The following is a 10,937-nucleotide window of genomic DNA, read 5'->3' on the forward strand; positions in this document are numbered from 1 at the left end:
GGGCTGGAAAATGTGACACCCATGTTACACCCTAAATATGAGTGTCACATGAAACATAGTCTTGCCTTCAAAGACTCGGCAAGTACAGAAAAATACCTTTTTATCTGCCAGAAACACCCCCAGCTCCTAAGTCTTGTTGCGGGCTGACAACACACGGCATTTCTTTATGGACCGAGTGGTGCCAGCCGTGCCCGGTGTCTTTGTTAAACTACTCAATCACTCCCACTCTTAGATCTCAACAATATACAACGGTTATTCTGCAGTCCATGCTAAGAACTAGGAGGGCTCCTACATATACTAGAGACAAGGGACTGAATTTCTGGCAGGATCAACAGGTAGTTTCTTGCATGTACAAAGAGAACAAAACGCTCCTTGTGCCTTCTAAGACGCCGACTGAACGAGTTTACCAACCTAACCGGCTCCGTCCACGTAAGATTTACCACACTGCACACCAGGGGGGCCACCGTCTGGAGGATGGTTTCCCTCCCTGAGCGACGGAGGGGAACCTTGGCCAACTCAGATGGGGGTCCGATAGTGGAAAAGACCCTGCATGCGCCGCAGCAGGCTATGCCCGGAGTGGTCCCAACGCATGCAGTGTCAGGCTATGCCCTAAGGCAATCCAATAATGAGCCCCAAAACAACAAACATTACGATGTCCCTGTGTAGCCGGAGGAAACATAAAAAAACTGAATTGGAATGGAAGGAGGAGTCTTTTTATTTAATGTGGTTGATGTGTTTCCTGTTGCAGGCAGGCGGAGCCTTATCTCATGGGCTGTCCTGGAAGATGACAGGGGAAAATATCGGTACTCGAAACCGGAAAACCGGTGTTGGTGCATCCCTAGTTATAACCAACTATCCTACTGGAGCTACTCTATCCAAACCTCAAAAGAAAAGTTTTGGCTAGACATAGACTTTAACCTGCCATGAGTCCACCATTGCTGATCTCCTGAAAATGCTAGCCGCCTGGCTGTTATGTTGACCACCTTTGATACTGTCCGAGTCATTGTCACGTAAGCAGATCAGGTGAGTGAGGACCCATTCACAGCAATGGTGTGCCTTAGGCTTCGTTCACTCCATCCTCAGTGCGTTCCGGCCCCTATTGTGGCCAGAACACATTGGATTGCATTGCGGCCGGCTCAGCATGTTGTGAGGCAGAAGGGGGGCGTGGCGGTCCATGGAAGTGAATGACCCCGCAGCCATGGCCGTCCGGTCGCAATGCAATCGGCCGCACGGGAACACAAGGCACATTAACGCATTTGCATTTATTGGCACTGCAATGGACCGCACATAGAGCGGGAGCGCTGCCATGCATTCTGGCAATGCGCATTGATGAGTAACACAGCGCACAAGCTTAAATGAACGCTAAAATTAGAAGTCTTTATGGGGATCATTATGGCAGTCAGGGAACTGGCATTTCCAGAATGAGATCAACAAGGGAATGTCGCTCAATACTGAACCTGAACAACAGCCTGTCAGTGGCCGGAGGACAGGCGTGGACGTGATCAGCAGATGTCTTATTTTGCTCACTATTAGTACAAAGTGTCTTCACCTTTACCCTCCGTGCTCTCACCGCCATAAACAAGCCCTTCCGTACAAAGGTGAACTGTTGCACCGCTGATGATGATGATGATGATGAGCTTCCAGTACACCAAACAAAAAACACGCTCCGTAGCAGTGCGTCCCACGATCACTCCTCCGGGACCAACCGGCTCTCACAAGACCACTTTTTTTTCCCAGCGACGAACGACACCGCTCAGGTGTGAAGGGCACTATAGAAAATAAGTGGAAGAGGAGGGGGGGGGGGGTTTGGTGACACCAAAATGACTGACAGCCATTTTGGTGTCACCCCCTTTGAAAAGTCATGGACTTAAAGCCAGAGAGAGGAGGGGACCAGGCGGCATACCTCATACCTGATCTCCCCCTCCTCTATCTGCCAGCATTCATCACCAAGATGGCCATGCGCAGTGATGTCACAGCGGGTTGTCACCCGATATCCGCTCAGGACACCCCTGCTCAGATGTGAATGGGAGCTCGAAGATCCGTTTAAGGCTTTAATTCCTGACATGTCTCAACATATAGCAACAGGATCCGTTTAAGGAAAGAAAAAAATAAAAATACATTCACAGGCGTATACATGAGGGGGGGGGGGGGGGAGATTTATCAAAATTGGAGCAGACAATCTGGAGCAGTTGCCCATGGCAACCAATCAGCATCCCTCTTCAGTTTGCAGAGGTAAGATTTGAAAATGAGACAGAGAAGCTGATTGGCTGCAGTGCAAATCTTCTCCAGTTTTGATAAATTCCCCTAACTATATGAAAGTTGTTTTACCTGCCAGAGCATCTGCGATTGGCTTTGTTCTGCTTCTCCCTTTCCCAGCCTGAGCTCTGTTGTACAGGGACTGCAAGAGGCTGGGATCTGCTCCCTTTCAGGCACCTACATTGCTTGTATTAAAAAAAAAACAAAAAAAAAAACATCTTGATTGCAGAGCTGCATTCATTTGTCTTTCATATCCACCTGGAGTTCAGAGCTTTATATAAAACGTTGTTACATAAGACTCAACTGAACACCTTTGTCATCATGTACCTGGTGGTTTCCCTTACACCTCCGGTCCAGCACCCCAGAAATTAGTATGCAGGGCACAGGGTGGCACAGGTGCCTATAGCTGGTGTGGATGCAGCAAGGTGTCAGCGGGCTGACTGGAGAGTACCAGGGACCAGCAACAGTCAGGCAAGGTCAGAAGACAAGCTGCGATCAGGCACAGCAGAGGCTGTAGGCAAGGAGCAATGTCGGGGTACAAGCTGGAGGTCAGACCGTTCTGTTCCTAGAAGACTTGTGTCATACCTCCTTTGGACCCCAATCCTTCTGGGAAGGATCCACAGACAGCTTAACTCTCCCAATAAGACACGGAAGATTAAAGCCAACATAGGTTTACTTTACATAGGCTGTTTGCTGGTCACATGAAGTGTGAAAAGACAATGATCTCCTAAAACCAAGGCTAGAAACAAAGGAGGGTGCAAGGAAGGTCTAAGATTATATCAACTGACATTATGGGCCCTGTCACACCATCAGGAGTGCATTCGGCCTCTGGAACGCAACCCGGCCGGCTCAGGTTTTTTTTTGGGGTGTTTTGCAGCATTTTTTGCAGATTGCACTAGCCTGGAACGAAGGCACTAATGTGCCACGCATTCGGGTGCCGGCAATCACACCACATAGCTGTGGTGCCATTGAGTTCAATGCACCACCACGCACCCTCCCCCCCAAAAAAAACTGAGCCAGCTGGGTTGCATTCCATTGCTTTCCAGAGGCCGAACGCACTCCTGATGGTGTGACAGGGCCCTAAACAAGGGGAGAACAGTGGGAGATACCAATGTATACAGAAAAAGGGGATGTAATACCGCTAACCTACCACTAGATGTCAGGCATATACCAAAACAATATGCAATGGAATACATAGCAGTGTACTGGCAATAGCAGAACAGTGGCAGAACACATGCACAGCCGAGCCGCAGAGATACCGAGGTGATAGGCAGAGAGCAATGTCAGGAGTACAAGCTAAGGTCAGAAAGCAGCAATGGGCAGAGTTGTACATGAGCTTCATTGAAGAGAATATATTTATTTTAAAAAAGGATTAATAGAATATTGATTGTGGCCGCTCTTGGGGAAATGTGCATCAAGACTGAGGTGTCAATGGGGGCTAAAGCAGAAAGGGGTGGTAGGGAAAACAGGGCTCTATATTGAGTGGAGTGAAAATATTGAGTCTGAACAGGATACATTGCTTATTAGACACTGATCACCACGGTTTTACACCGAGGGCCAAGACTCCAGCTTAATGAGCATTACATATACATCTTGTGCTGTACAATGGAGTGGTATTGGCAAATGAAGGTCAATGGGCGGAGAAGTGTCACTATACTAAGGATTTGACCTGCACATAGAGTCTGCCTTAAAGGAGAACTATGAGGCGAGTGCTTTTCACTCACCTCATAGTTCTAGCCGACCTGTGACAATGAGACTGTCACAGGTCGGCTCAGTAGATCGGGAAGCGAGCGAACACATACCGGCGTTCGCTCACCTCTCGATCCTGTCACAGCTCTCTGCCGTGACAGGGGAGGGGCTGGATTACCCGCTCCGCCAGTGCTGCCTGGCGGATTGGATGGGGAGGGGCGGGTACAGCTGGCTCTGCCTTTAGATAGGCAGAGCCAGCTGTCACTCACACAGCTGGGCGGATCCAGACAATTGTCGGGATCCGCTTCAGCGTTTCAGTATACCGCAAGCTGTAGCTCGCGGTATACTGAGCTTAGGGTGACGGGAGGACGCTAGTTTGTATCCTCCCGTTACCCCAAGGAGAACTATGGGGGAAAGCCCTGACCCCATAATTCTCCTTTAAGCTGGCCATACACCTTACAACCATCGCAAGACTAGTCTTGCGATGGTCTTAAGGTAATTATAAATGTACAATCTGCCCATCTTGGGCAGGCAGATCGTGCTTGCGATCATCGCAAGCTTGCCCCGCTGAGGGGCAGGCACCTGATGACTGTTGTGCCGCATGAGCTTGTGCACACCAGCCCGTGCGGCATTTGTCTCCATACGCCACTAACCCGCAGACAAACCGTACGATTCTTGGCAGGTTTTCAAGCCTGCTCAGGCGACAAAAGACGTGCAACTGTACAGTAGAAACAGTGGCACGCCTTCCATACACCTACCGATTGTACAATCGCAGGATTTCCCGCAATCGTACGATAATGGGCACCTTTAGAGTAAGGTTTCAACCAATCAAGGGTAGTCAACACTCCAGCTTTGAAGGACCTACAAGTCCCATGAGGCATTGCAGGACTTCACAGCCACGACTCTCAGATGACAGGCATGACAGGATTTGTAGTTCACAGGAGTGCCATGGTTGCCTACCCCTGTTGCAGAGTTTGCACTAGACACAATACAAAGGAAGAGGCATGTGCTTGTATGGAGTGCTAGGGATCTGGAGACGAGGGCAGTAGGCTGAGAACATCTTGTTTAGAGCAATGATCTAGTCAGAAAATTGTGAATGAGCCCCATTGAGCACCAATGGAATGGAATCTTAGCATAGGGTAACCTGTTGTAAGCAAAGCTCCATACTTTCTCTGACAGCGTGTCTATTGAAACCCTTTTGGTGTTTGCAGGTATTTGACTGGGAAGACGCGTCAAATACCAGTTAACAACCCCCAGCCATGGTTTCTCCTGCTACTTTGCACATCCTGTAGTAACAAGCCAGTAGGAGAAACCATTGCATGAGGTGGGGGAATCTGGGGTTTTTCATACCTGGAAGTGAGGAATACAGCAGCCAGTGATCACAGCAAGAGGCAGTGCGCAACAAACTGGCTACTGTGAGGTATAGAGCAGAAGTAGTCAAACGCCAGCTGTTGTGACGCTATGAATCCCATCATACATCTACCCAAGTCATGCCTGTGGCTGTCAGTCTTGCAGTGCCTCATGGGTTTTGTAGTCACCACAGCTGGAGGACCAAAGTTTCTGCAGCCCTGGTATAGAGCTTATTACAGGTACTGACCAGGTCAATCTAAACCCCAAGCGCCACCTTTGGATAAAGACCATTTAATGACACTATTTCCTTAAGGATCAATACTTTATATGCGAGCAGCTGGCTACTTTGAGAACTATGGGGTCAGGGCTTTTCCCCATAGTTCTAAGTGTAATGGGAGGACATAATCTAGCATCCTCCCGTCACCCAAAGCTCAGTATTAGCATCCTCCCGTCACCCAAAGCTCAGTATTAGCATCCTCCCGTCACCCAAAGCTCGGTATTAGCATCCTCCCGTCACCCAAAGCTCGGTATTAGCATCCTCCCGTCACCCAAAGCTCAGTATTAGCATCCTCCCGTCACCCAAAGCTCAGTATTAGCATCCTCCCGTCACCCAGCTCCCGGTATACTGGGACGCCACAGCCAGAACAAATCCTGGCAATGCCGTCAGTATCCACCCAGCTGTGTGAGTGACATCTGGCTCTGCCCATCTAGAGGCAGATCCAGCTGTACCCGCCCCCTCCCGCCACTCAGCGCTGGAGGATCGGGGAATCCCTGCAGGGAGCCATGAGTGAGTCCCGGCTCTCTGCACGGATAGATTGAATAGTGAGCGAGTGCCGCTATGTGTTCGCTCACTTCCCGATCTATTGAGCCGACATGTGACAGTTTCATCACCACAAGTTGGCTCAGATTGAGGGGGGAAAAAAAACCTCCTCATAGTTGTCCTTGAAATCTGAGCCCTGCATAAGGCTGAAACACACTGTGAAAAGTGACACATTGATTCAATCTGCTGTACTGCAGTGCCAGTTAGGCCATACAGATAGGAGAGCGATGTGCATGGGTGGGTGAAGGCATTTAGCCCAATTTAATGCTTTCATAGCCCCTGCATACAGTTTATGGTTAATTTTGCATGGCAGTCCCTTAAAATAAACCCCATTGAGCACACAGCCTCTTGCCCTCCCCTACCAGTGCTTTATGGAAAAGTTATTCATTTAGACTAAAATCTTAATGGGCTGACTGAACACACTACTCTCCCCATAAGAGTTATGCAAACCATACAATAAACTTATTGGCCGTCTTGATTAGTTATAAGATTGCAAGTTATTATATCAGCTGAACCCATCAGCACCAAGCTACATTCATAGCTCTAGACTAGGACAGCCCCCCCATTGTTAAAGGGGGTTTTCTGTAGTCCTGTCCTAGGGCAGCAATACTGCTCCTCCATATAGTACACAAGTTGTGATCCTTCCTGCATATAAGGAAACGAATGCAGCCTACACTGCCATGGACTAGTAAGCTGCAATATCACTTTTGTAGTGCTGATACCTTGTAAGATTCTCTTCACGCCCCCCTCCCCCCCATGAAGAGACCAGACTACACACCGTGCTCAGTGTTTCACAATTTATTTATACACAGAAACTGACAGACGAACTAGTAAGGGGTGACTCCGGGCCCTGTCAGTGATTAAGACAAACCACCGGGTGAGATACTGGGCCCTGCAGTGACAGAAGAGGGGATGACCGTGACAAAGACTTTACTCCTTGGTAGCGATGTAGGCTATGAGGTCCACCACACGGTGGCTGTAACCGCATTCATTGTCATACCTGCAAGACAGAAGAAACAAATGTCAGAACATGCAGGAGGAGCAGATTCAGTACCCCGAAGACATTAATATCCTGCAGGAACCAGAAAACCTTTAGGCATGCCTTCAAACCTTCTCATGGCACAATTGTTTCCCCATTTCCTAGGCTCTAGGTCTTTGCTATATATAGAATAGTCAGACCACCAGGGAAAACCTTTCTAATATCGAAGGAATCTGGTTTACACCCCATAGAGCAGGGGTAGTCCAACTCTGGCCCTCCAGCTGTGGTGGAACTACAAATCCCATGAGGCATTGCAAGATTCTCACAGCCACAACTCCTGGAGAGATGCATCATGGGATTAGTGCCACCACAGCTGGAGTCTGGCTACCCCTCCCATAGAGGAAAATCCAGCCTCTGACCTGTGACAGTGGACACCAAGACAAAGAAACCTAGGATGTAAATAGCACAGGAACAAAAAGGTAAGATCTTCCCATTGGGGACACCCGTAGAGGTGAGACCTGCCTTCATAGCCAATCCCGTGTCCCCAAGGCAACATTAAAAAGTCACTACACCCTACTGTTGGCTGTGTTCCACTTTGTTACACCCAGCGATATTACCAGACTAATAAAATGCTTGCAGGGCAGATGCTTGGAGGCCAGTTTGTGAGCTTAGGCACAACCCCAGAAGCTTTTGTACACTGGTAAGGTTTACACAAGACAGCAGCATAGCTGGGAAATAATGTATGCATGCGGGCAGGAGCATGCGGCAACATCGTGCAGTCTGGCAGGGCTGACGATTGTGTAGTCCAGCAAGCAGAGCCGACCATGCAGCTTAGAGGATTTCAGCCAAAGTTGCATGACACTACAGATAGTGTTGATCTGCCATGAATACAGTATAAAGGCTGCAGCATGCAAGCTACGGAAGCTTATCATTTTGGATACTTTAGAGTGCATAGCTGCAATCCTGGAGGCATGCTTGTGATCTGCAGGGAGGGGGAGGGGACATTACTGCGCTACTCACCAGGTAACTAGTTTCACAAAGTGCTCATTCAGTGAAATGCCAGCATCGGCATCAAAGATGGAGGAATGGGTGTCACCGTTGAAGTCAGAGGAGACAACCTATAAAGACAAAGATCCAATTTTAGACACCATTGATTTGTAGACGTTGCGTTATACATGTGATCAGCGAGAAGCATACCTGGTCCTCTGTGTATCCCAGAATTCCCTTCATCGGTCCCTCAGCGGCTGCCTTTACTGCGGCTTTGATGGCTTCATATTTGGCCTGAAAGACAAAGCACATGTGTTAAAACTAAGGGAGGGGTGAGAGGGGGGACTTGAAGTCCATTAGTCTTTTGTTCATACTTACAGGCTTCTCCAGGCGGACTGTCAGGTCAACCACAGACACATTGGGAGTGGGGACTCTGAATGCCATACCGGTGATTTTTCTGTGGACAGAGGATAGTAAAGTCAGTTTTCTTGCTACAGTCACATTATAGTTTTGCCTGTAATGACTAATCTCTACAACTAAAAAGTGTTGCCAGCTTCACAGCTTTGTAATGCACCTTGTGCTTTAAGTTGAAGGATAAAAGGGGATAACATTTGAATCTTAGGCTGGCAGATGACACATGGAGTAGATGACAGGCCAAAGCAAAGCCGTCAGGCAGAATTGCCTTCCAAGTCCAACCCTGGCATCAATTTTGTTTAGATAGACCCCCAAGCAAGGAGTTAAATTTATTATATGTGCCTTCAAACCAGACCTGTCCACTAGAGTATTGCCTGCCCCCCCCCGATCAACTACTACATCCCAAGTTAAATCAGGACACTTCAACTTAATTCCAGCATGTCAATACTACATAACTATCCCACCTCGACCTAACCACTGAACCTTCACATTCTCAAATAATTCATCCCCACACAGCTCCCTCCTTATGTATCATTTCCCCCCCCCTCTTTCAGATTGTAAGCCTTCAGGGGCAGGGCCCTCCTTACCATCTTGTATTGTAACTAACGTCTTCCTTATATTGTAAAGCGCTGCGCAAACTGTTGGCGCTATATAAATCCTGTACAATAATAAATAATAATCTGGCATTGTACTGCAGAAAACAGAACGGCCTTGGAGTTGAGTACTCCAAGAAGTTGGCCTAGCGTGCAGAGGACATAGGTCATCTGTTTCTTGGCACATTGACTGCATCAGAAGACTAACATACCCATTCAGGGCAGGGATGACTTTGCCAACAGCCTTGGCAGCACCAGTGGATGCTGGGATGATGTTCTGGCCGGCGCCTCTGCCGTCACGCCACAGTTTGCCAGATGGTCCGTCCACACACTTCTGTGTAGCAGTGTAAGCATGGACAGTGGTCTGGAAGGTAAGGACAGTCAGATCAGGGTTACCCTTACCACAATGGAGCACAGCACAGACCATCACGATTCACATCTGAAGACTTACCATCAGGCCCTCCAAAATGCCGAAGTTGTCATTGATGACCTTTGCAAGAGGAGCCAGGCAGTTGGTGGTACAGGAGGCATTGCTGCAAGAGAGTAGTGCAGTGTTAGTCTAGCCTGACCCATACTCAGCATTAGTTTAATATCCATTGCCAACAAAGAACTCAAGATTCCCCAAAATGGCCTATTTGTCATTCGATTTGCATATCATGGTTGCAAGCTATGACCACACCTAGTTAGTTGTGTGCCCGCATCAGTACAGCACAAGTAAGAAGCCACATGACCACTAGAGCAGTTTTTGGCCTTCATGGGCAATGCAGGACCAAAGGCCACTATTGGTGCCACATGGTAGTTGGACAGAGGGCCTGTCCACATTCTGGGATGAGGGTCAAGAGGTGGCTACCACAGGTCTGAGGACTAGGGTAATTACTGTATTACATGAAACAAGCCCACCCAAACCACCAATACTCTGCATTTCAGTGCCCCTCTTCTTCCTCACAGCCACCAACATACCCTGTGCCTGCTGAGACAGATAGGCCACTGGGCCTGAGCACTGATGTGGGAGCTCACATGTTGCCCCACAGCTAGAAGAACCAAGTCATTTACAGCAGTGGGGAGAGTGCTGACAGAATAAGATGGCTACAGGGTCTCTAGAAGGTTGCCACACAGGAATCACTTACCTGATAACTTTGTTTGCCTTGTCATAGGATTCATGGTTGACACCAACGACATACATGGGGGCATCGGCGGAAGGAGCAGAGATGATTACACGCTTGGCACCTCCCTTCAAGTGAGCCTGATAAGCGGAAGGGAGAAGTCTTACAATTCAACTACAAGCACTGCATGATATGAGAAAGATCATACACAGGGGCGTAACTAGAAATCACAGGGCCCCATAGCAGCATTTTGTATGGGGCCCTGTGATGTCTTAGATTTAAGAGGTAGGGTTGCTCTTAGGTGGGCCGCACCTCCTTCACTGCGGACGCCGGCCTGTTCCGCCACAGGTGCTGGCTGTCACTGACAGCTCCGCAGCAGCTGTGAGTGGAAACGCACTGTGGCCACTGCACACATCACTGACAGGTTGTCAGTGATCTTCACAGCTGTTTGAGCTGCGTCAGTGACAGCTAGCACCCTTACATGCCATGGCAGGCCACAAAGCATCAGAGGGATGCCCTGACAGGGCCCGGGCCCCTGGGTCTCTATGGTGATTGTTACACCACTGATCATACGCAAAGGCAATCTGTAAATGCAATAGAGTCTTTTCAAAGTAGATCCACACTCCCCTTCTACTCCAAAGCATTACCCTTCAAAATATCCAGTATTGACAATCGCATCGTGCAAGGACATCACCACCCCCCCCCCCCCCCCACCCCTCCCGGTCCACACCCTGAAAAACCACACC

General features: G+C 48.8%; 1 protein-coding gene across 1 annotated transcript in view; it reads right to left on the bottom strand.

Moving 5' to 3' along the window:
• Nucleotides 1-6,898: 6,898 nt before the first annotated feature.
• Nucleotides 6,899-10,937, bottom strand: part of GAPDH (glyceraldehyde-3-phosphate dehydrogenase) — a 10,441-nt gene continuing 6,402 nt past the window's right edge. The window contains exons 5-11 of the mRNA XM_018553216.1: nt 10,216-10,331; nt 9,540-9,621; nt 9,301-9,452; nt 8,460-8,538; nt 8,292-8,375; nt 8,115-8,212; nt 6,899-7,115 (exon numbers count right to left, since the gene is read on the bottom strand). Coding sequence (XP_018408718.1) covers nt 7,046-7,115; nt 8,115-8,212; nt 8,292-8,375; nt 8,460-8,538; nt 9,301-9,452; nt 9,540-9,621; nt 10,216-10,331 — 681 coding nt within the window. The 3' untranslated portion in view covers nt 6,899-7,045. The remainder of the gene's footprint in view (nt 7,116-8,114; nt 8,213-8,291; nt 8,376-8,459; nt 8,539-9,300; nt 9,453-9,539; nt 9,622-10,215; nt 10,332-10,937) is intronic.

The sequence above is a fragment of the Nanorana parkeri genome, unplaced genomic scaffold (genome assembly GCF_000935625.1).
Source record: "Nanorana parkeri isolate BGI_ZX_2015 unplaced genomic scaffold, ASM93562v1 scaffold113, whole genome shotgun sequence".
Lineage (NCBI taxonomy): Eukaryota > Metazoa > Chordata > Amphibia > Anura > Dicroglossidae > Nanorana > Nanorana parkeri.